Below are 26427 nucleotides of genomic sequence, written 5' to 3' on the forward strand. Positions count from 1 at the left end.
AATATTTTCAAACAACCACAGAGGAAAACATTTTTGTTGATAAGGTGTTCACTTGGTTGGCATTTCGTTCCCTATAATCGTAATTGAGTAACAACGTATCTAAAATATCACTTTTATTTAACAATTAATCGGCTAAAGGTTCTAATTACACATTAGCAATCGCATAAATCCAATCACGTACGGCTGCCACACGTCCATAAACGTCTGGATATTTAGGATCACCGCAGACGCCAAGGCTCCACGATACAACACCGACAAGCTTGCCTTTAGCAACCAAGGGTCCACCAGAGTCTCCTGAACAGACGCCTCTGCGTACACGGTAACCAGCACATATCATTCGATTTGTTGCAATGTTGCATTGCTTCTGGTTGTACACTTGAACAATAGCGGCTTGAAGGGTATCAGCCTTCATGCCAGATCTGTTCTGTAAATAGGAAGAACGATAATTGTACATACTAAATATTTCATTAGTAAATTTTTCAGCTTACGTCTCCCCATCCAGAGACCATACAAGTCGTATTCTCAAAGACAGGTTCATTTTTCTTCGGAAGAGGGATCACTTGTGAATTATTCCCAATAGTGATGGGCCATGATAACTGCAGCAGGGAAAAGTCATAATCGACGGTACGGTTGTCATATTTTGGATGTAAAATTATCTCTCTGATCGATATTAATTCTCCACCCGACGCATGGTAGGTGGATCCAGCTCTCACTTTTATATCTTCTATTTCATTCCCTATTGTACAATGCGCTGCAGTTAGAATCCATGTTGAGGAAATTATTGATCCTCCACAAACGTGTACACCAATCTCCTGTAGAGAGATCTGATAAGGTGCTTCGGTGATGTCAATATCATACCCTTCGACGATGTAGGAACTTCTTGAGGGCTCCACTCTACTACCTAACACAGTTGCTAGCAACACACTAACTGAGACGATAATTCGAAGCATAGCCATCTTCACTACAAATTGGAAATTAACAGCCATTGAAACGGATTTTTCTTTTTTATACATGCTGAAAGCATTGCGTGTGAGATGTATTATTTTTAAGATCTCGTCAATGGACAGGGTGAGTGTCCCTAGAATACGAACCTAGAATCAAACCATAGAATTATTATTGTTTTTTAGATGATTGTTGGGACAATTCCCCTAAATCAGAATAATATTTGGAAGCATGACACTTTTATGACAACCATCGCACATCGTAATGTGGGTATGCAAATACTCAGCTCGAAACCGCATTTATGTTGCAGTAAAACCATACATCACGTATACTTCCCGTATGTTCCATTGAATATTTTAAAGCGATCAGTGGAGCAGTTTAGTGATAAGTGCCAATAGATTTCTATTGCATTTGACAAATAGTGACATTTTAGATTACAGGTTTCACTTATTTAAAAAAAAAACTGTTTTCGACGAAATAAATGCATCCCAGTACATCTTAGTGAACCACGTATTGTATAAGAATGTGCATGAAAAATCACTTATTCGTGCCTCTAAAATAAGAACAGCATAGTATTCCAAATTATTATTAATAAATAAATGTCAACATCACTCGTTTATAATTCTCCCCCACAATTCATATATGGTCGGTGTTCAGACAGACTGGACCAAGTGTTTTTTAATAGCTTCAGGAAAACGTACCTCAGGCATTCGAAAGACCAAAATATTTGCATTATTCGCTGTAGTAATGGAACTTAACTTGATAATGATGCATCTGTATCAAAATTGCATCGGAAAAATCAGAATTTTTCTGTCTGAACGCTGACCATGTCAGTTCAGAATAACATCAAATGGACCGATGCACATGTTCACTCGTTGACGTTTGAGCGGTGCCGTGTTAATTATGTGACCATGAAAACGCGTGAATTCGGCACCGCTCAAACGTCAAATTAGTGAACTCGTGCATGGACCAATGCACGTGTTCACTAATTTGACGTTTGAGCGGTGCCGAATTCACTGGTTTCCATGGTCACATAAATAACATGGCACCGCTAGAACGTCAAATAATGAACCCGTGCATAGGTCCATAGGAATGAATGCATGCATATTAGCAAATAATCGTAACATTGTCTTGTATGACTTGGTGGTCGAGTGGTAAGGAGTTGGATTCTGGATCCAAAGGTCCTGTGTTTGAAACTAGGTGAAAATTTTCTGTTTCATTTCCAAAAAACAAAAAAATTGTGGTAGGTATCGTATTTGTGAATGCAAATAGTCTGAAGTCGTGCCAGGTACATTTATGGCCTGCACTTTGGTAAGTATTTGGCCTATCCATGCATTCATACGAGTTAATTGATTCATATAGAAAAATGCATAACAAAAATTATACCAACCAAATTATTGACTGTTGAATTGTTGAACATTGCTTATCTGGTACCATCGATAAATATTCCGCAATCTCTTGGAAGACCGGCGCGTAGCTATAACCCGTATAAATAACTCAGGCCCAATGCCGTTTGGTCAAAAAGGACATTTGGTCAAAACGGCCGGATGCCGTTTGGCCGTAATTGAAAACAAAGTAAAATACAATTATCATGGATTTATTTATGAAGAAGGATAAATAATCATTGATACCATCGATGGGGGTGACAATGGGTCTAGGGGGTGAGATTGGGTTAAAACGGAAAAATTTGATTTATGAAATATTTCAGCTAATAACGCTGATATTACTGATATTACTAAAATTAATAATTCATATGGTTTCCTATATACTTGTATGTTGAGACTAGATAAAATTTACAACATTAAATTTCTCCTGTGCAAAGTATCACGCATGTACTTTAACCTCTATCGTTATATTAGTAGAAGGTTAAAATTCTTTTCATTACACTTCACACGTATTTTCCGGAATCTATTTGATTTTTCCACAAAAATTTCATTTTTTTCGGTACTGTGTCCAAAACATCAAAAATGGGGGTGAGATTGGGTCAAGCAAGAACGATAGTAAATGAAATTGCAAGTCCACTAGTTTTACATTTTACGGTGCCGGGTGTTCTCTTTTTTTATTAAGATGTGTTTATTCTTTCTAAATACAGCATCTCTGAAACAGCAAACAAGACTGCTTGAGTAGTCCGTGCATTGAATAACAATGCAATGCATTTTGACAACTTCTCAAACCAGCAACTATGTTTCGTGCGCAGCAACATCGTAAAATTTTATCAAATGGATTTATTTTTTTATAATTTAATTATTTATCAGTATTTTCATATTATAGAAACATCTCACGGAAGTACAAATGAGTTGGATCGCTGAAATATTGGGATAATGACGTCAACATCTGCCTGAATTGTAGTGATTGTGGAATGTCGCACCGAAGTTTAACCATTTGCGAAGGTTTAAAACAGTGCTGGGAATGGTAATAGTAGTAGGCTTGAATTTCGCGAAAATCACGTGACTTTCCCAGTACAGTAGTTCAAAACAGTGAATCTCATCAAGTAGCCTATGTTGGGTGCATGAGTTTTCTAAATCGTTAGTGTCATTGAAGGCTTAAAATGCGGGAAATGCAGCGGGAAATAGAACATTTTTCTACAGTAATTTTGGGTTGCCCTTAGCAACGGGTGTTTTGCGATTTTCAAAGCTCTTTGCCTACAGCAGCGATAGGCGTGAGTTTCACTGGCTTCGTTGACTGCGATTGGCTTTGTTTGGCTACTGTAGAATGAATTTCAGATTTTTTCCCAACCCTGGTTTAAAATAATCACTGTTTCAGTACACCTTTGAGGAAACTGAATAGGCTTTATGGCAATGGGGATGAGACTTTGAAGACAATTTGAAAGAAAAAACAAGAAAATTTTATGTAACCTTGATGATAAATGTTCGATTTACATATTTTTTCTCATGGATCTTAATTTTTTTTTGCTATAATCGTTCTTTTAAGTGGAAACATCTTAGAAATCTTTTCCGAATCGAATGATCATTACATAATTATATTTCAATACTAGGAAGGGGGGGGGGGGGGTAGGGTCTTCTATATTAACATCCTCTCCTCTCTTTGTATCTCTCCTTTCTACCACCAATACGTATAATAACTCATGTTAAGCATTGTAGAGATAATTTTTCACATTTCAAATACCGTTTTGACTCATATTCCGAACACTTAAGGCCAACAGCGACTTCAAATGCATCTTATAGGCATAAATTAGCTGCTATTTGTGAAAATTTTAATTTCCTCGCATGGTCTAACTGTTAGCTGTTGGGTTTGCCGATAAAATGGTTTGTTTTAACTTGTTAAGTACTGTTTTAACGTTAAAGTGTTGAACAACATTTTGACTCAAATGCCGAACACTGTGTTCATTCTGTCTCATATTCCGAACACCTTGATTCAAATTCCGAACAGCACGAATAAATCGTATGCAAATTAATAATTTCGCAATTAAATTTATCGGAGCTGGTTATACTGGTCTCGAACTAGAGAATCATAACTACTCTCATGGTATAAAATAGATTGGAACACGTTAAAATTGCATTGCAATCGACTGCTGTTTCCTTGTAATTTGATGACATATTTCAGTGAAACATTTCAACCAAACCGCCATACAAAAACCGAGTGTTCGGAATTTGAGTCTGTTCGGAATTTGAGACAAAACGGTACATCACAGCAAGCGTAAATCGCTTCGCGCTGTTATATGCATGAAAATTACACCAGCGCGATAAGAAATGGTCTACAAAATCGCACATAACTTTTGATCAGAAAAACGTACACCTCTGATGTTTTGTGTAAAACTAGCTCAGCTTTCCAGTGTTGCAAAAACTTTTAGAATCTGTGATTGCGAACACTATGAAAATTCAATATTTCTGATAAAATCCAATATGGTGGCCAAATTCAATATGGCCGACAAATATTTTTATTTTTCCAAATGAAGCTCCTATGTTTTCTCTTTCCAAAACCATGTTATTGTGAAGGGTTGTTGAATAAATTTTCAAGTTATGGCAGTTTGAGTGAGGCAAGAATTGGCAAAAATCGAGGGGTCCAAAATAACTTTTTTGATTATAACTACCGAGGGGTCCATCAATTTGACAATACGAATACAGTTTCGTTACTTGCTCGACAGGAGCTTTCGAATGTGCATAAATTTAAACATTTTAAAATACCAAGTGTAAATATTGGGCCGGTCTCAGCGAGAGGTACTCTTATTCGTCCTTCTGCTGGATCGGGTTGCTTCGATCCCTCGAATTGTACTAAGTAATCTATGTCATAGTTCTAGCAACCATAAGTCTTGGCTTCTTTTTTTCTCAACGGAGAAACAGTGTGTCGTATTTTTATACACGAGTTCAGCATGATTTTTCCCAGGGATTCTCACAGAAAACTATCCTTGGAACTTATTGTGATTATTCAATATTTTTTCTCTGAGTATCTTCAGTCATTCTTACATAAATTTCTCTACGAAAAATTCTTCCCAGAATGTCTCACTGCACCTCAAAAAAGAGTTCTGGAAATCGTGAACTGACAAAAATACACCATGAACTACCATCAACGTTCTCGGAACTAGGCAACGCGTTCACAAAAACATGATCTAGTTCACGGTGTATTTTTGCTTGTTGACGAGTTCACGTCTGCGAGAACGGATTTTTTTTTTCTGTGTGGGAACTTTTTTTTTTCAAACAATCATCCAGAAGTAGGGTAGATGTTCCAATAGTGGAGGTACTAAGCACAATTGAACTTCATTTAATAGCTTTGATTTAAGAAGAACATTCAAGGTACATATTAATGTTGTAACGGGGAATGACGACCATTGACTTAATGAGAAAAATGATTTCATCGCAATAACCCACGGCATGTCAGTGAAAAATAATATCTCCACTATTGGTGCACTGTTTTTTTAGTTATGGTATATTTTTAATTTGTGTTCCTATGGTTGCGGTATTCGTTGTTCTCTTATGGGATCCTCCACTATAGGAACACTTTACCGCAACTATTAGTACAAGTAAGAACAGTTTTAGTAACTTTAGTGATATTTCGTAAATTTGAACGCTGTTTTTAACAATTTGAACGCTGTTTTTAACAAATGCGTGTATCAAAAAGCCCATACGTCGATTGGCAGTGACGGTTCTTTGGATAATGCAATAAAATCAGTGGAAATGGCACTACCGCAACTATAGGAACATCCACAACTAATGGATCACTTACCCTACCGAAATAGTAAACCAAAAATTTTTCCCAGCGTTCATCTCAGCGGACTCTTTAAGAAAAAAATTTAAATAACTTCAGGAATTCAAAACAACAAATATTTTAGTAATAATCGGAAGTTTACATACATTTTTTCAATGAACATGTAAAGAAATCTTCAAAACAAATTTGAAGTTTATCATTTAATTATGTCTACAGGGATGTCTGCAAGAGTTATTTTATTGGCTCCTATAAGAATTATCCTCGGGTTCAGTTATCTGTAATATAAATTTTGATTTTAGAAAGTTGTGAAATTCTTGGAAGTATCTGAAGAGAAATTCAAGGAAGAATTACTGAAGGAATACTTGGAGAAATTCTTGGAGGTTCTACTTGATGATCATTTGAAGAGATTCTCATTTGAAGAAAATTGGAAGAATCCCTGGTTTAATTGTAATTATTATGGCGAAAGAAAATTCTGTAGCAATTCTTAAAGAAGTTCTAGAAGGAATTTCTTAGGAATTCTGTGGACGATGTTTTGTCAGAATCCTTGTATAAATTCTTAAACATAAAATCGCTCTGGTGCGTTGATATCTCATGATTTTGATTTGTGAGAGAGCATAAGATTAATATCTAGAGTGGCTACACGTAAGGTTTCTTAAACATAGCATGTAGAAGATTGCTCATATGCGATAGAAGCTATAATTAACCGAATTATCACCTATTGAAATGCTCACAGCCTCAATAGAAATTAATAGCCTTAAGCGATTCATAAACTACAAAGTTAACACCTCTTGCCGCCTATTAAATTAACCAGAACACGAAAAGTACACAATATAATTTTCCTTTCACTCCTGGTACGCATTCAGCCACTGGAAGTGAGTTGCTTCTGTTCAAGTGTTACCTGTTGCACAAATTTCAGCAATAAATTAAACGTCGAATAGCTAGCCGTGTACCTACAACCGTTCTGTTCTAGTAAAAAGTGCACCCATCTCGGCATTCTACCGTCACGCTTGCTATTCACAACAGAATAAAATTTAATTGAATGGGATATCCAACCAAAACCGGTAATTAAAGGCTGCTACATCATTATGAAGGTACCTTCCCTTCTGTGTGGTAGCATAGAGGAGGATGAGGACTCAGCTGGTTCCACAGTTGCGTGACACGAATTGGGGTACCTTTTCGCCCAATGGTTGTTTCTAGGGCAGTGGTTCATAATTCTTTTCGTTTTTTTTTATTTTTTTTTAATATTTTTGGTATCTGAATTTCACAGTAGGGATAGGTTTATTAATTCATCATCATCAAGTGATTACTGGTTACGTATGTCGATTTGAAGACCTAAGCTCAACGGAGTTCTTAGATGACTCTAGAAAGCCGTCAGATTCCAAGCTTTAAACAATGTGATTGTTTTAATCTACTAGGGTATGTTCATAAAACTCACTCATAAAAGATTATGGATAACAGAAAACAATCGTTGATTTCAATGTTCCGAGTATACTGTACATTCATAAGAAGCAGCATGGCTTCAAACTTTCTTCTATTGACTCGATTAATGCGTTATATATTTAGGTTAAGTTAGGTTTAGTATATTCAAAGCGTTTTTTTTTCTCTTATAAGCAGGTGAAATGAACTCACCTGTAAAAAATCTGAACTGCTACGGCAAATGAAATGTAATATGTTGTTAACAAAATGTTAATAAAATCTTAAATTTGTTTTACCAAATAAGGATGCTAGTGTTGTCTAATAACACAGAACACCTAGATATAAGAAATGAATGTAATGTTTGAAATGAGAAAATAAAAAAAGCATGGCTTCATATGCATACATCTCCAAAAAATGATGAAACGCGATACAAACACATGACACCTGACCCACGGTTAGGATACCACTGGTCAAATGTGTTGCTAAATTGAAAACCTTAAGCTGAGTGGTGATTTACGAGGGCTTTATTCCAATAAAAATAACAGACTCGCAGCATAATCCGTGATCGGGGTCCATTGAATAGCACTTGCGTTGATCGACATGAATGATACACTTGTGAACACGTTAGGCCTAAACGCCGCTATTACTGCGAATCCAGTCACGTGCAGCGGCCACCCGAGAGTAAACGCCAGGATAGTTTGGCTGGGCGCAGCCTAGACCCCACGAAACGATTCCGACCAGCTTTCCGTTGGCCACCAGTGGACCACCAGAATCTCCCTGGCAGGCGTCCTTGCCACCCTGTTGGAAACCGGCGCAAATCATGCGATCCGTTACGCCACCGTACATACTATAGGCTTTGTTGCACTGGGCTTGGTTGTACGATGGGACGTAAGCCGCTCGAAGCTTGTCACGAGATTGGGTTATGCTCTGTAATGGGAATGCTAACAATTAGAGTATTCAATAACCGAGAATGTTTAAACATAACGAACCTGAGTATTTCCCCATCCGGAAACTTCACAAAGCGTACCATCCGGAACTGGTTCATCTTGTTCGGGTAGGGCAATAACTTGAGAACTGTTGCCCAAAGTCACTTTTTTAGCCAACTTCAGTAGCGAATAGTCATAATCGATTGTACTGTAGCTGAACTGTGGATGCTGTACAATTCGACTGATGGAAACGACTGCACCACCCGAGGCATGTTTAGTGGATCCTACTCGAACACGTAAGTTCGACGCGGATGCTCCATCCGTACAATGTGCCGCCGTCAGAACCCATTCTGGAGATATAATCGAACCTCCGCAGATGTGGCTACCTCTTGACTGAAGGGATACCTGGTGGGGAGCATCAGTGATGTCGATTTCGAATCCACCCACAATGCGATTTCCTCTCAGTGATGGAACTGCACTGTATTGTCCATAGCGTGGTCGTGGCAAAGTTGGCAATAGTACATCGCTTTCTGGAAGAACTGATTACCTTCGATTAAACATAGAACTTTTTATTCGGATTGTGATCTCTCACCATTGCCATAAGCTGACACCAGCAACACACTAATAAGAACGCACAAACGCAACATTTTAAAACGTTTCTTCTATATGGACACTTGGAGGAAACATGCAGTGTGTCAAATCAATCCATCAGCTTTTATACATCTCCAATGAAAAATCCATGTAATCAATTGGGATCACTGTATCAGAAAATCTTATCAACGAAGTGTGCCAATAACAATCGACACTATCAATATCCACTTCAAGTGCCACGACGTGTGTCGCTAACCGGAGAAAGTTGTAAAGCTAAGTAAATTGGCTTCCTGCTAGTTAGAAATAGGTGGAAGCCACACTTTTGTTCTGACATATATGTGTAGACATGCAGTTTTACATGATTAGCAATGATCGCTGATCACCATAACGTCTTTGTCTGATCACAAAATAGATTCATTTTCGTTGACCTGTGACTCTTACGGCACCAATGAAGAAAGTCGGTCTCACACCCTACTATATCTTCAAATGCTAGCTAACAATTTATTTGTTGACTGGGAATCGCACGTTTTTACAATGCAGTACTTAAGGCATAATCTACTCAATGTGATGTCAATCGTTTACAGAGATAACAATCACGCACATTACAATGAGAACGTGGAAATTCCAACCTGAATCGATGTTGGTTGGTCACGTTTCCCTATTTGAGGTCCAGATAATCCTAGTAAACTTTAGGAAAACTAATTAGCTAAATAATCTAAATAATAAACCAGAACTAAATACATATTCCAATTCTGAAATAAATCGTAGAAATTTAAATACAGTTAAGTGTACAACATTTGAAAAACAAACCTTAAAATATATGAAATGACCTTTGGATGTCTTACAATGTTTAACTGACAAAGTAAATAGTTTCACGTGTTACGAGGCACTATGAATAGAAACGAATATAAATGGTAATGGAGGTAATTTCTGTAACATATAATGCACATAATTGAAGCGTGGCATTTTATAGATATTTGTATGGCGTATCATGTAAAATTACGTTAGAGTATGTACAAACTGAAAAATTATATACAGCACAAGGGATAACATTATTTGAGCCAAAGGATTCGAGATTTTGCCACTAGCCCTTATGCTACTGAACAACTTTGCCGAAGACGCCATATTTCTAGATGGCTACAGAGCTATCCGCAAAATAAAAGTTTCTTACTCACTAGCGCCGCCTGGTGGCAGAGTTCAAATCTCTTGGCTCAAATGGTGTTAGCCCTTGTGGTACTGAACAACTTTGCCGAAGATGCCATCTTTCTAAGTGGTCAGTAGGGTGGTTCAAAAAATCGTTTTTGCCCAACACCGCTTGTTCGATGTTAGACCAAATTCTGAGTGTCCTCCCTTATTATCCATAGCGTATTTCGCTAAAAACTGAGACTTCACAAGCCCTTCAATGTGTATATGGGAATTACTATGAGAAATAGTGGCCAGGTTACTAAGCTATACGCAAAACAAAAGTTCCATGGTCAATAGCGCCGCCTTAAGAATCTTTTGTCCCATATAACTTTAGCCCTTGTGCTTCTGAACAGCTTTTCTGAGGACGTCATTTTTCCCAGTCATCAGCACGACCACTTTGGATTACTGAGCTATTCGCAAAATAAAAGTTCCATGCTCACTAGTGCCGCTTGGTTACGTAATTCTGTATCAGAATGACCACCACATGTCAGCACTTGAGTTACTCTTCCGAAGACACCAACCTTCCAAAACATCAGGTTCTCGAGATCTCATATGTTATAAATTTTGCAGTTTGTTTGTTATTCCTCAAGGTTCATACAGTGCAAGTCAGAAAAAGCACTCCTACCGGTCATGTTCTCCACTAAAAGGATGATTCTTAACTCCTAAAGGTAGATCGTACTTAACATTCAAGCTTCGCTGGGGACAGTACACCCGATTCTGTTTTTGCACGGAAGATGCGTACCGTACAAAAAAGTTTTCAGTTCAAAATTTCAAAAATCGTGCAAAAAAAGTAACACCATTTCTCGAAGTTTCATGTAAAAATAAGGTTTTGGCGAAAAAAAATGTATGGAAACTTTTTTTGCACGGCCGTGTGAAAAAAATCCGTGCAAAAACAGAATTGGGTGTATTGTGTTATCTGTTAACGCATACGAGGTGGCTTTCCTATAACGCGGATTCCTATAATACCCCAACCATGTGTCCAATAGGAGACCTGACTGTATCTCTTCCAAAAAAATGTTCATTTGGTTTCACAACATTCTTCAAAACATTCGTCTGATAATACATGGCATTCACTTTAACACCTTTTTCGATAAAAACAAGTGGCAATTTACCACGCTTGCAAATACCTTCCCCAAACCATCACTGAAGTAGCATTTTGGAACCGTGGAATGTTCCTGTCTCTGTTCGACCAGGTGGCCCAGAGTCTGTCATTTTGGCCATTATGAGGGGTGCGGTCTCGAACATTTTGGTTATTAAATTTGAACACACATCTTTCCATCAGTGCTAATTAGTGTTTGTTTGCTTGACTCGCAAGAAACCATTTTCAAGGTGTACACTTAAAATATTTCACACAATGCTTTTACAGTTTGTTGCAGGCAATAAGTTCAATGAACGCTCCTGCAACACCTTCAACAGTTGATAGTTTTTGTGTCACATAAAATGTATAACAGTTTTTAGCGTGACGAAGTAATGACCACACAAATATTTATATTATATCCAGGGGAGTCAAGGTAGTTTCCGTTTCGATGAGGGCAACCACATTTATTCTTGTTTAAGAGTCAACATTGTTTTTTTTTTATAATTTTAAAGACGTTGAAACTGGGACATAGTGATATATCATCTACTTAAGCCTTCGTCTTAGAACAAAATTATTATTTTTCTCATTTTTATTTTACACAACAATATCATAAAATATTCCAATGTCAAAGAAATTGAATTACATGTAACAAATACAGGTCTCTTCGATTCATCTATCGCCAAATCGAGTAATATTTACAGATGTACAATTCGTTCCAAAATTCGCTTGGATGCTTCTAATTTCGGTCCTCCCCACTATGGTATGTATACACTTCCATCAGGCACTTGTGATTCAATCTAAAGCTAAACAACAATCTCGAAATGCATTTCTACTTGCTAATTTAAATACGGTCTACATGTTTCGGTTGCGGTTCTGGTTATAGTAGTTATTTATGTCGCATAGGAACAGCCTCTGTTTAGATTGTTAGATGAATTTGATGATGAAAATAGAGTTATCAATCGTGATTATGGCCAAAGTGCAGTGGACTTGGACGATGCTTGCGGCTCTTTCGCTCAATTAATTCCTGGAGCGAGTCCCGATGCTGTTTGTGACTGATATAACCCAGTGAACCAGACCCGAGAGCTACTCCGTTGGGACCGTGAATGTATCCAATGGAGCCCGATCCGAGGGCAACTGGTCCGTGATTGTGAGTCAGCAGTGGGGATTGATGAAGACTGTTCAATGGCACTCCAAAACGTGGGTTGAACCCGATAGTGGCAGATGAGTATGGCAAATCGAACTGGCTTAGCACGGGTTGGAAGCCACTATCGAAATAGGACGGGCCCGAACGATACTCATTGGATTGCAGCAATCGGTTTCTTTCAATTTCCTCCGGGTGATGTTCGGTGACGGCGTATTGTTTCAGAATTCGGCCATCAGCAACGTACGTCGACTCGTCGTGAAATCCCAGCTGGTTCCCACTGATGAATTGAAACGGCGAGCCATAGTTGGAATACTCGAAGTAATTGTTCTTGAAGATGGTAGATAGGGAAGGCTTCGGAAGCAACGATGGGAGAGGGGTTGGAAGGGGTTTGATTATTTGATCTAGGACTGGAGCTTGGGCGGAATAAATGGATGATGGGAATGGGGAAGGATGGTAGTATGATGCAGATTCGGTTACCGTAATAACAGGATCGGAAAGATCGTACAACAGGCGTTTTCGTTTGGCTCCTTTGGCAAATGCTGCCTCGTTCAGCATACACCCGAGAAGGAAGACTGCGATGAAACGATTCTGTGGATGATGAGAATTTGAGATTGAATCAATACAATAGCTATAAAGTTATCAAATTTACAAGTGCTAGAAAACAACACTAGCACAAATGATCACAAATTTTAAATAGTGGAACGCTGTTGAAGCTCGTTTTAGCAGCATGTTTATAGCCATAAAATCTAATTTCAATGCTTTATGAAGAGATGTATCTGTTATACCATTTTCCAACCATTTAGACTCAATGTTATAACCAAAGTCCATCTTGTGACAGGGCTGAACATCATGATTTTTACGAGACTTTGACATTTGAATATTTCTAATATCATCACTCCTAATGGAAAAAGTCATCGGAAATGTTTTTCTCGATGACTTTTTCCGAATTGCTATCGGTTGCCAATATTTGCTGATGCGATATTTCGCATGCAAGGGTGTTATAAGCATTTTAATTTAAAAATATTTGGTGAGATTAAACTGTATATGTCGGAAATAATCAAGGGGGGAGCCCAAGTAATGCTGTTATCACAGAGAAGATGAAATACTAAAAAAAACACCAACTCTATTCCAAATTTGTCACTCATTTATTTAAAATAGAATTTAATGTACAGCAGCTCGACTAGGAAACAAATTCATTCTGGCTTTTGATCATTTCTGGAAAATCATAAAATCCCACTAGTGATTGTTTATCAATTACACTTTGCAGTGGCGTGCCCAGAAAATCGTTTGCCGGGTGGCGTAGCATCATCAGCCGTTTTGATGTTTCATTCATCCGAATGGAAAATACGCGGAACCAACATCAAACACGGCACCAAACTCAAACAATCAACCTAAAAGTGGTTGTTCTTTATTTAAATTGGGATCGCTATTGATGATTTAGTCAAAATTTGTTCAAACACTGATTCAAAAACCGGACCATTCGTACTTCGATTGCAACCGCGGTTTAAATTTTGGAGCAAATCTTTGGTTGCATCCGAGGTTCTGAACGATGGCACAAACGGACAGACAGAAAAAGTTGATATCCATGTTTAATATAGTAAATTCCTTGTTTTTTTCATAAAGTTACCGCTGAATGTTACCTTAAATATTGATCTTAGTTGATTTGCTTAAATAAAACATTTATTCTTGCGATTTGGACCAAGAAGTTTCATGTACGATCGTGGAAATTTATCCGCGTGGATTTCAACCATTCTCTGTCTGTCTAATATGTGCCATTATTAGAACCTAACTCTGCCCAGCTTTTGATTCTACATCTCTTAGTAGACGATCAAAATTGGACTCATATAACAAATTCTGAGTGAAAATATGGATGGACTCCTAGAAATAAATCACCTATGTACATCGTCAATTTTCGTAATTGTAAAATATGTTGAACGTAACTCGTTGTAAAACTTGATTTTTTCAACACTCGTCATATTTATTCAAAACTCTAACGACTACGTACCACGTTACTATTAATGTACGATTCGTGCTGAAAAAAAAATAAACACATTTTGCAACTTGTTGCATTAATTACTATAATGATTTAAGCAAGAGGGGTAGGAAGCTGGTGAACCGTGACAAAAACTACTATGACAAAGTAAACTTGACAAAATCTCAATTTATCTCTTAGATTTATTACCATTTTTAGTGTCATCGTAGTTCGAGAATATGATCTAGAATAATTTTGGTGTAACTCCGTGAATACATTAGTGTAGGAAAAAAAAAATCAGATACTAGCTCCAGTGCACTTTAGAGTTCCATTTTGGTTCCATATACACTGTGCAAAATTTCAGCTCAATCGATGAAACTTTAATGGATCATTAAAATAACCAAAACGGCCGCTATGGAAAGCATAGATAGCGCCACCGTAGCCTTGTGTGTTTGACAGAACAGCAATGATGTCACAATATTAAATCCCATATACAGTGGCGCCTTTGTTTTGATGCGGTGAACACTTGCAAAAGCTACATTCAATGATCCATTTAGCGCTAGCCCCTTAAAGCTTGTATGAGATTTACCATGAAAAAACATACTTATAAAAATAAATCGCCAGAGGCCGCCCATATTACAAATATAGATCAAAATATAATTTCAAACCTTGGTAATTTTACGTTGAAAAACTTTGTCGAAGACCGTGAAGACATATGATACTGCTGGAAAAGTTATTAAATGAAAATCGATTGGTAAGGTGACGATGACTTACACGTAAAGAAATAATAAAAATAACAAGATTCGACAACATTCCTGGATACTTAGGGCTTAATTATTTTTTTCTCGAGTATCGGATTGCTTTGCACTCTTTGGTTATAATTTTGTAAAATTACCTATCGAGCTCTGTTCTCAGATTCAGATCAGGTTTTTTTACAGAGGTCAATGGGTAACCTTGACGATTTTTCTTCGTAAAAGTAAGCTTTACCATAGTAAATCTCATATAAACTTGGAAGGGCTAAATTATAGTTTCGCCGATCGAGCTGAAATTCGGCACAGTGTGTAAAGGATAAAGAATCAAAATGAGCATGAGCATTGATCGCCCGCGGATGCTATTCCGTTATTGCGAGATCAGTTGTAGTTACACAGAGAACCAGTAGATGATACTTGGGACCAGTATTCATCTCCAATGTGTAACAACTGAAGACTGAAGACCATTCCTTTACGCAATACCAGCGCCGGCCGCATCCGAATGCAGGTCAATCGGGAAATGGGAGGGAATATGTTGACGTGGAACTCGCTTGTTTGAAAGCCGAGGAGTCCTCTTCACTTTCACGAGTGTTCACTGGGATTTTGGATTGAGGAAGGATTTTGTTAAGGATTCGTCTTGGTAAACGATTAATAGTATTTTGTTAACGCCGCTTTCCCATATATTGTTGTTTCACAAACTACCGTTGTATTGTTGACTTTTTGTGTTTAAAAAAGGACGACTATTTCTAAATGCGTTCCACAGTCAAGCCACCAATCCTGAACTGAGATTTGTCCAGTAAAATTTGGTACTTAATAGGCTTACCAGAGGAATATTTCAGAAAGGAGGACATTTTGCCTTAGTGGTTTTGAAAAAGGAGGACATTTCAAAATGTTGTCTTACCAGATCAACAAAATTAACTTTTAACGAAATGATTTTTTACTAATGAATCATTCATGGAGAAAACTATATGAATCCATTAGAAAATTTTTGACAAAACAAAATAAGTGTTACCGTTTTGCATCAAATTCCCGGACGCTTCAAAAGCCGGACACCATGCACATTAAAAGCTTTTTCTGCTAACTTGGAAGCCTTGTATAAAGAATCAAAATGGAACCCAAAAAATTGAACTGGAGTAAGAATTTATATTTTAATGATACCTTGTCCCAGGCCAGATTAGGCCAAAACCTCTAGTATTCCGGATATGCATCCTAGTGGTTTGGTTTCTTTGACAAATCATTTTTGAATAATTTCTACTACGTTTAGACTATTCCGGATTTGAAGATAAAGCTTTATCTTTTCATAGGAGCATCCTAGCAATAACTTTCTTCTGCAAAGTTGCTTATTAGGTGTCCGGGGCATTTGTCCGAATGTCGTTTGCCGAAACGCCATTTGACCGAATGCCATTTGGCCGAACGGATCGTTTGGCCGAATTACGAACAAAAAAAAACAAGTTGCTACAACACTGATATGTAGGACTCGTAAGTGTGGCCCAATGCTAATTAATTTGATAATTTTTATGAGACGATATGTTATGTTTGTATATAAGTGCGCCAAGAGAATGATTAATTCAGGACGGATTTGTTAGCTCCCCTCATCGCGCCAAGACTGTGCTAGTGTTTTAAGTGTTTTTTAACGATATAATTATTTTTTCTTCTTTTAAGTTTAGGCTATTCTTTTAAGTTATACTGGTTTTATTACAATTGGCAATAATTTAGTCTACATCTCGATTGAGAATTTTTCCTTTTTTAAATCATTATAAGTTTTTTGTAGTTCTACTGATATAACGATTAGATTTTTCCTTCGTGTGGTTATAGGCTGTTCTTTCAATAGCAAAAGGATTTTGAGAGTAATTAGAATAAAGGCTTATAATACGTTCATAAAGAATATTATTCAAAACATATTTTTTAGCTTAAGGAGTAACTTAGGTGAGATGCCATTCTACTTGAAGATTAAAATTGCAACGTGTGAACTCAACTCTGCACCATTGCTTGCGTATATCAATAAACCAAATGACTCTGTGAACACTTACGTTGTGAAAAGAAGAAGTCAAAACTTGTGGTTGCTAGAACTATGAAATTTACTTAATACGATTCGAGGGATCGAAGCAAACCGATCTTGTAGAAAGACGAATTAGTCGTAAACAGTTTTAGTTATTGTTAAAAGCCGACTGCAAACGCAGAGCGAAAACATCTGCTGGTAGCTGTTACCGATAGCAGGGAAGTGAAAAATTACACACATTTAGCATGTTCTTCTTTAAGCATTGACTGTTTCTTGGACTAACGCTAAAGGCATGCTAAATATAGTTCACTACATTATCAATTTCGGCCAAATGGCGTTTGGACAAACAGCATTTTGTCCTTAGACACTTATGCTCTATCACTGACGTGGATGGCGTTGTATGAAACTATATTAAAAATGGCAATAAAATAAATTTTGTATTATAAATAAATAAATATTCATATTTTTATAACATAACAATAACAAAGTAAATCTACATCATTTACTGACAACATTTTCAAATTTCATGATACTTTACGTAAAAACTGGGAGGTGCAAACTGGAGTGCAAGATCCTTCGGTAGTGTCGCTTACCCCTGCGGGGGTGGACAGAAGAAGCAGGATCAATAGTGTTACGCGTCTTTGTTTGGGCAAGCTTAGTCTTGAAGAGACTAGCATCGTTGATTTTAGTGTTTTATTTCTATTGTACAAGTTCTCTTTCAGGAGTGATCAGGTAAATCCAAAATCATATAAATCCAAAAACCATACATATTGTTGTTTCAAGTACTAAAAATGCTCTAAATTTTCAAATTGAGCTGATCCTTATATACATCATACCCTACTAACACACTCTCCCTATCCCATGGCGTCTATAAAGATAGTTTGGATTCCCTGTAACTTTTTAAGTAGACGTTGAACTAATATTCCTTCTCTTCCCCTAGCAATTGTGAGGACGTGGCCTGGTGTACAATGTGAAGCTTGTTTTCTATTATGTAGAAAAAGTCGTTCATTTTAAACGTTTTTTTTTTCGACATTACATATAGATTTCTCATAACCAATAGAGTTGAGCATTGTACAGCCACCCAAGATTTGTACAGTCGTCAATGATATGCTATGCTTAACTGGGGAGTGCGAACTGGATATCAACAAGCAGCCAGGCTGCTGTCAAACAAAAATTTTCATAATAATGATCCGAGTATGCCTAGGAGTGTGTGGTCATTACTTAGTCACGCTAAAAATCACTATGCTTTACTATTGAAGAAACATCATACTTGGTCTCATTTATCCATGAGTTTTGTAGTTTTGTGTGTAGTTTGTAAAATATATTTTTAACTAATGTACCATCAGAAGCTATTTGAATCAGCCGAACTATTAGACATAGAGTAAAGTGGGGCAAAAGTTCGAGTGGGGTAAGAGTTTTCTTTTAAGATTTCTAGCTCAATTCAAAACAAATCTTATAAACCCAAGGAACAATTGGTAGCTTTTAAGATACTTACGTGTTTAATACAAGCTGCATAGCAGCAACCATTGCTGAACAAATTTTTAGTTGAATTAATAATTGAATAAAATTAATTTCCGCTTATAAAAAAGCTGTTATTCCACTTGCAGTTTGTGTTTTGAATAAGAGCTGAATAAACCTCCGAAAATGCAAATAAGGTAGCTTTTGTTCTACAACACATAAGAAGTTTAACAATTGACCGATTAAAAGCTTCTATAGGTTGTAGCCATCATTTTAGTAGCATATTGAACATTTGATTAACAACAAATCGTACAAAAGTTTCAGTGTCTAATACTTAAAATGTTGACCAGCATGATTAGTAAAACTTATAAACAATGTGAATAACAGTATATGAGTATGCTCTTATTCAAGCAAAACATATTATGTCTTTTATGTTATTTTCAAATGTTTCAAATGTTTTTCAAATCAAATCCAAGACGTGTATGCGATGAATGGATTAACGTAATGGACGTAATGGCGACGTGATGGATCAACGAGGGTAAAGTTCGAATTACATTGGATTAAAAATATCAAAATTTAAATTTTCCAAATGTAGTGATCATCAGCTGCGACGTTATTGATATCGGAAAAGTTACTAATCATAACATTTTCAATGATAATCGAAGTATAAATAATAATTTAACAATAGTTACATGAAAGTGGTTACCCAACTTACAGTCCAGTGTCACAAATAAACATATATAGTTAATTATTGTTGAATAATGGTGACAGCTGAAAAAATGCCCTACAAAGAGCTGAGAAGATGGTATTTAGATTTAAGTCAATGTTCAACATTTTTCATTGGAATGAATAATAATAGTATCAACACTTATTAAAATTCTCCAAAGAATCTCTGCCGACTTGTCAAGATTGTTTTACTAATGAGTTGAACAAGTCTTTTTTCCTTCTATTAAAGAGCCAATATTCCACCAAACAAATATAATTGTGTAAACAGATGTACAGGAGACGAACTAACGTTTTGGTTGCTTCGCACTTCAGCTGTTTCCATGTTTAACATGAACATGATTGAAAGCTGAATAGGTATTTTATAAAATCCTAATACAACATAGATATATCATCCGAGCAGGTCATCCAAAGAAGTCCAAAATAACGATTACTAAACACATTGTTCAGCAACAAAGAAGCCTTACAAAAGAGGTCACACCATAGCCAAATTTTTGAAAAATGGACAAAATATCTAAAAATTGCGTTGTATTCCTAATGTATTGCAATGTTCAACTTACTAATATTATTATTATTTATCTTTATTTGAGTGGCTTCTCGCCCTTGGCGAATTCGCCACTAATTTACTAATATATAAAAACATGTTGGATACAATAATAACTGATGCTTTCTCAATACAATATTCAATTATGTTTAAAATATATTTTGAATCAGTCTTCTGACATAGGATTATTGATTGAAATATATTTTATTGTATAATGTTTAATAGATGGAAAAAGTACGACAAATAATTAAAATATTAACCTAGTAGAAATATTATACATTTAATAAATGAATTTTAGTACAGTTAGATAAACAATTTAATTAAAGTTTTAACAAGTTAAAACTTATTATGGAATTTGATTAATCATTTCAGACTGTTTTTACTTTGTGAATAAACTTTATTTTTGACCAGCATTGAAATAAATTTTCTCACTGTGCGCTATAAATAGCCGACTCAGTTCAGCTCGCATCAGTACTGAACAGCAGCAGAAGTAATGCGCTTATTCAGTTGTTGATCAGCATAGCACGTGTTGATTAGTTATTGTTGAATAGAAGCTCAAGCATGATCAATAATCAGCTACAAGAGGTTTATATTGGGCACTGGAAGACTGATAAATGAATTCAAGGATGGCGCAGATGGCAAGGTATACCGCTGACGATGGGAAGGTCTCGAGTTTGAATCCAGTATTCAGGTAATTATTAAAAGTGTGGTTATCAATTCATGGTAAAGGTATACACTGCATTTGATGTATACAGTGTTAGCTATTTTTAGTCATTTATTTGTTTTCAATTAATTTTGTGGCAGTTGAATAAAAGCTGAGATGAATGCTTATAAAGCGATTTTGAAGTTGAGAATAAATCAATATACAACGACACGCTTTATGACTTCTCCAAATTTGTGTAAACGACGCCTGAACAAAGGCTTCACTTGAAAATAATTAAAATGTTGTTAAACATGATGCTGAATTAAACTGCAATAGTGTAATTTATTAACGTTGTTAAATCATCAATCCTTATTAAGCTAAGTGAAACCTGAATAAACATCATTACAATATATGATTACAGTCACTAAATGATAAGAAGCTTAATAATTTCGCCAGATTTGCTTGAACAATGTGTGCGTAGCAGCTGCAAAGTAATATAATAAAGCAACTATTCAGTCTGTAGTTGTGAAAAATTGATTAATAAATGATTATAAAATAGGCAAATGTTTCTTGGGAATGTCATGGTGGTTTGAATGCTATTCAAGTAAGAAACTTTCAAACTTTCGTTGCAAGGAACCAATTGAAGATAAAATCTTTTTCAATTTTTTATGTAAGGGCGTTTCTAGGCCTATCATAAGGTTGCTTTGAGGTGTATTAGTTTTAACATAAATGCTTGAAAACAATTTTTGGCCCATAGTGGGGCAAAAGTTCGAATCAGCGGGGTAAAAGTTCGACCCATGTATAAAATCACGGAAAAATTTGCAAATTGCCTAAAATCCACATTTTATCTTCAAATTTGGTTAAAATTGTCTGATCGTGTGAAAACTGTCACCAAAATTTTACATTTCCACTTAGTTTTGCAAAAAACTGCTATTTTTGAGTATATTACAATCAACCCGGTTTTGGGCAATTTGATGATGAAAATTTAGTGTGTACTTTTCGTCAAACTTTAGTTTACGCTGGTGTCAAGTATGCCTGTCATAAAAGGATCGAAATTTTGTGTTTTAGCCAGCGAACTTTTGCCCATTAAGGTCGAACATTTGCCCCACCTTACTCTATTGCCTGCACCAAACTGCAGAAGCTTTATGTGAAGTATTTTAACTGTGTACTTTAAAAATGATTTCCTGCGAGACAAGCAAAAAAGCAACGGTTAGCACGGGAGTAAAATATTGTGTTCAAATTGAATGACCCAAATCTTCGAGTCCACACCCCTCAGCGTAAAAAGAGTCCAAAAACAATGTTTAACAATATCTTGGATGAATCATAAGGTGGCAGCTAATTTTTTGTCTTTGAATAGTCAAGAACATTAAAAAGACACGGACACGTTAATGCTAACGATCGCGTTAATGATAGAGCATAAGTGTCTTTGGAAGAATTGTGTAAAAATGCCTCGATGGACAATATTGTAAAAGAAAGTTTTTGCTAGGAGGCTTAAAAGATAAGACTGATTTAGACCAGTTGCAACTTACACTGCGGAACACGTTTTTGTCTCAAGCATCAAAATACCGCCATTTACTTAATTAAGGGTTGCTGAATCCATTGCCGTTTTTAAAAATATCATAGCACGTCTAGTTTTTGAGATATTGGCTGTTGAAAATGCAAAATTTTACTATATCATCCAACTTGCATGCAAGTTTTCCAGCTTGTATGGCAATTTATTTGCATAATTTGTCACAGAATACAATCTTTATGTGTATAAGAATACTTATCGGCAAAGTTCACAATATTTTCGATGCTCAAACGTTATTTTTTGGTGACTGAGAAAAATATTGTCTTATGCCATATAAAGGAAACGAAGAGTTCAGTATTGAGACTGCAAGTATGTTAAAATTATTGATTTAATCTAATTTTTATCATGCAATTGCAACCAAATTATATCCAAAATGAAAGCTTAAGTCCTTTTTTACATGCTTGCTGGTTTAGATCACAAAAATGTTTGATAAATCATACTTTGAATTTCATGTAAACATCGATGAAACCAGTGTTTTATACAACTTTGGCGACCTGTAGCTAAAAATTGTGACGCGCAGGAACATTTCTGAGAACGGCATCAGATTCAGTAACCCCAAATCTGCTAGAGACATATAATTTGGTCTTTGAGACACGCAAAAATGTAATTTTAGTTACGCTGTGTTATCAAGATCAATTCCGAAGGAGTCAAAATGTTTTACAAATTATTCCAAAATACTGGCAATATTACATTTGCAATCAATATTTAGAAATTTTCCTCAAACGGCCATGAATCTTTTTATCATTATTAGCCCTGGGCAAAGTTATCTCGGGACCAACGGCTTCACTTCTTGCCCGAAGGAAGTCGTCACTATAACTTTTTACGTCATAAATGACGGGGATGGGATTCGATCTCAGGTACTCGGCGTGAGAGACGTGAGTTCTAACTGCTACGCCCGATCCGTCCTCTTTTCGATGATTTAACTTGACCTAATCTTTGTCAATATGATGAGAATGTGGAAAATGAATGTTTTAACTTTTAAAGAATTTCTATGTTTTCTCAACGAAAAAAACAGTTGAGACATCTTTTCAAAATATCGATCATTCGGTGTTCTTGTGTGACAGGGTGATTACTATATCCTGTCAGTAAAATAAGTAATCATAGAAAAAAATGGTTAAATGAATTTTAATTACCAGTGCAAATCCAATTTAGGACATCTATAACATTTGTCTTTGCTATACATAGATAACAAATTATTTTTTTTACCTCAATTTCCAGCCACAAGCATTGTTTCAGAAGCATTACAGTTAACACACACGTTATTCAAAAGCATATATTTTTTTATTGCTAAAATTTTCCATAATCAGTCTCATTCTATTCCCTAGTAAGTCTAAAATATTGTGGTAACATGATGTTTCAATCAGGCAATTTTTTCAGCCAAGTTTAGTCAAAAATACATATATGTGGAAAACGTGCGTGCCAGGTGCAATGCCTTTAAAACAACACATATGACTAAAAACTAAGGTAAATGAAAAAAGATTTAATCTTTACTTTGTCAAAACAAACTTTATAGATGTGCAAAACAGGATGTACAACAGAAATTAAAATTCATACATACATCTTTTATCTACGAACATTTACTTTACTGACAGGAATTAGTAATCATCCTGTACTTAGAGCTGCATGTTTCATCTTTTTCATTTATTTCTTCGTATGGGTGGTTGGAGTATAGTTCACAGGCGGGGTAAAGTGGGCAAGAATTCATTCAACCATTTGACCTTGAACCTATCATTTTAATTCAAGTGTTAACTTAAGTTCGCACGACCGTTGGGATTTTGATGAAGTTTCCCTCGATTTTTGTCTGCATTTTGCAACGCCTGCCTGCAACGTTTCAATCCTTGAGTGGGGCCTTCTTCAGGGAGGAGATAGGAGTACCGCTTTTGGTGTATTAGAAAAGTGAAACCCCACTTAAGGCTAAGTAGCCCATCATTTGTTTTTGCAACAATGATGACTTTTCAGCTTGCATTTCAAAGTGATAAAACTCAGTCTCGATATTTAGTTTGTATTGACATGAAAAAGTATCACTGTACGCGCTTACATGCTTGAAGTATGCTGATACTTTTTCAGCTGTGTCAGTGCAAAACCAACTGATTTTCTTTGATTCGAAATTGTGAGATGAATTAACAACAATCATCAACGACGCGTACAAATTTCAATGACAGCCTACTTCGCCTTAATCCGACAATACACAGCCTAGTAATCGGCAATCAACCAATAGCTGTACCTCAATTACTTTTCTGGAGAAGGTGTGATTTTTGGTAGTTAGTAAACTAACTTTACAAACTTATTTTAGGCTCCAAAAATTAGAATATTTAAATGGAGCAAATGTCAGACACCGACACGTTAATGCTTCCAGTGGGCATGTTGCCCTTTTGTAGGAAGCACCACACTAGACAACGGACTAGCATGCAACGCTCATACTCCATAGCACGTTGTGGTTAAATGCCTGGTGACACTAACCACACGGCTACGAAGCCCACAATATACTAGCTTAATTCTTAACAATTTTTTAACCAATTTTTCATAGTTTGAAGAATGAGTTTTCACTATGGAATGATGAATTCGTACTTACATTCCAGTACTAACGTGTTTGGAACATTTTTTCAAATTTTCTACGAAGTAATTTCCATATAAACCTATATCGTCCTTGGGCCACCATTAAATCGCCACTAAAAATTTCAAAGAACACTATTTTTATGGTAAGGGTGATTGGATTTTCCAACTTTTTAAAATTTTGAACCGCCCTATTGTATATGAATTAGTTAGTCAAAAATCATTTAGATTGAAGCTCTCCGGCGCCACAGATAATGAGTATATCCGTTTTTATGGTGAAAGAACAAAGGAATTATCTCCAACTGAATAAAAATAACAATATCAGTGTGTATACATTTCCAAGCGTTTGACCAATTTTAATACAACGGCCTATCATCCCTGATGATGTTTGTTTTACTCTGATTGATTCTATCAAAATCTTCAATGCAAGATTACATGTGTGCACACGTGAAATTGTTAACACATCGGTAAACGGTACTCTTTCGCATGTGCAGCTTGTAGTACATTAAATCAAATTTTAGAAATGCATTGGATTGCAGAATAAACATGTAATTAATATTGGAAAGATGTTCGTTTGATGATCGGTCTTCAGTACAGTATCTACTAAATATTTGACACAGTGCCCTTACAGATTTAATTAGTGTAACATCTATACTGCCGCATAACAGTCACATTGAGATTATACAGGAGCCTCGTAAAGTATTCCCAATGAAATGTCTATCAGAATTATTTTCTGACTATTCACCCAATATGCGATATGAGCTGTACGAAATTTCAGCCTCAAATAAGTACTTTTTAGTTCTTGGTAATTTTAATTAATTTTAGTTTCTTCTCATATTGCTATAAAATGCACAATTGGAACTCCATGTACTCAATGCCTACTTTTGTCGAATGTTACAAATATGCAGTTATAATATTCGAGATCGTTTTTATTTTATAATCATTGTTTCGGAAATGTTTCCTTGTGTTGTGTAGAACCCAAACACTAAGCTCTTACGGTGAATTTCACCGTAATCTCAACAGCTGAACATGTCGGTGAAATAAAACACCGTAATTCCGTCGAAATTTTACGGATTCCGGTGATTTTTCACGGAATACTGTAAAAATTTACCGTACTCCGTTAATTTATTTCACCGAACTGTTCAGCTGTTGAGATTTTACAGGAATCAGTAAAATAATTTAAGTGTGCATATAGCTAAATTAGTATGTTTACATCTATGCACTTTGTAGTTTGGCAAAGAAATCCCTTAACTCCTGCCAAATTGCTCTTAGAACACTATGCAAAGTGACAAATTCTGACCCCCTCTGGGGTGTGATTACAAAGCAGAGGAAGGAGAATTCGGCATTCTCATATATGAACCATGAATGTACTGAAATCAGTTCAATGGGTCTGAAATCAATCATTAAAAATAAAACGAAATGTGACGGGACAAGTGACAGCAGGTTGCTACAATTAGAGTTATCCGACAAAGTATCTCACGAATAGCTCAGCGACACACTATCCTTGCCTATCATGAGCATCAAGGGCTGAGGCCCTTTGGCCCTTTCACAATTTGTTTGCTGTTTGGTAGACAAGTGAGCGGACAGCACGATCTGTGGTCATTTTCACCTTCATCTGTAACCGCTCGAAGCGATTTGACTGCGCTGTAACCTACCTCAAAGACATCGAATATAAATTTACAGCCAAGGTCAAGTGCAGACTCGAAGAAAACAACAAATTTTGATTGTTTCGATTTCTTTGAATACCTACGGGTATGAGAACATTATGGGT

At 36.2% G+C, this 26427-nt stretch overlaps 3 protein-coding genes across 3 annotated transcripts in view; all 3 read right to left on the bottom strand.

Annotated features, from left to right (window-relative positions):
- Positions 1-114: 114 nt before the first annotated feature.
- LOC110677015 (trypsin-4-like) lies at positions 115-968 on the bottom strand. The gene is made up of 2 exons (XM_021847384.1): positions 489-968; positions 115-424 (listed from the first exon to the last, which is right to left on the bottom strand). The coding sequence occupies exons 1-2, from the start codon at positions 954-956 to the stop codon at positions 146-148; spliced, it is 747 nt and encodes a 248-aa protein (XP_021703076.1). The 5' UTR covers positions 957-968; the 3' UTR covers positions 115-145.
- Positions 969-8023: 7055 nt separating this feature from the next.
- LOC5567964 (trypsin-1) lies at positions 8024-9157 on the bottom strand. Its single transcript, XM_001657736.2, has 3 exons — positions 9040-9157; positions 8511-8986; positions 8024-8448 (listed from the first exon to the last, which is right to left on the bottom strand). The coding sequence occupies exons 1-3, from the start codon at positions 9092-9094 to the stop codon at positions 8152-8154; spliced, it is 828 nt and encodes a 275-aa protein (XP_001657786.1). The 5' UTR covers positions 9095-9157; the 3' UTR covers positions 8024-8151.
- Positions 9158-12933: 3776 nt separating this feature from the next.
- Positions 12934-26427, bottom strand: part of LOC5567962 (protein timeless) — a 201494-nt gene continuing 188000 nt past the window's right edge. Inside the window, exon 16 of the mRNA XM_021847394.1 lies at positions 12934-13033. Within this exon, the coding sequence (XP_021703086.1) occupies positions 12994-13033 (40 nt within the window). The 3' untranslated portion in view covers positions 12934-12993. The remainder of the gene's footprint in view (positions 13034-26427) is intronic.

The sequence above is a fragment of the Aedes aegypti genome, chromosome 2, assembly GCF_002204515.2.
Source record: "Aedes aegypti strain LVP_AGWG chromosome 2, AaegL5.0 Primary Assembly, whole genome shotgun sequence".
Lineage (NCBI taxonomy): Eukaryota > Metazoa > Arthropoda > Insecta > Diptera > Culicidae > Aedes > Aedes aegypti.

What these genes read in the sequence shown, in the direction of transcription:
- LOC110677015 (XM_021847384.1), bottom strand. Translation starts at nt 956, where the DNA reads ATGGCTATGCTTCGAATTATCGTCTCAGTTAGTGTGTTGCTAGCAACT. An exon ending in TGGTCTCTGGATGGGGAGAC is followed by an intron (nt 425 to 488) that starts GTAAGCTGAAAA and finishes TCCTATTTACAG; the next exon opens with AACAGATCTGGCATGAAGGC.
- LOC5567964 (XM_001657736.2), bottom strand. Translation starts at nt 9,094, where the DNA reads ATGTTGCGTTTGTGCGTTCTTATTAGTGTGTTGCTGGTGTCAGCTTAT. An exon ending in GGTGTCAGCTTATGGCAATG is followed by an intron (nt 8,987 to 9,039) that starts GTGAGAGATCAC and finishes GAAGGTAATCAG; the next exon opens with TTCTTCCAGAAAGCGATGTA. An exon ending in CCGGATGGGGAAATACTCAG is followed by an intron (nt 8,449 to 8,510) that starts GTTCGTTATGTT and finishes TTCCCATTACAG; the next exon opens with AGCATAACCCAATCTCGTGA.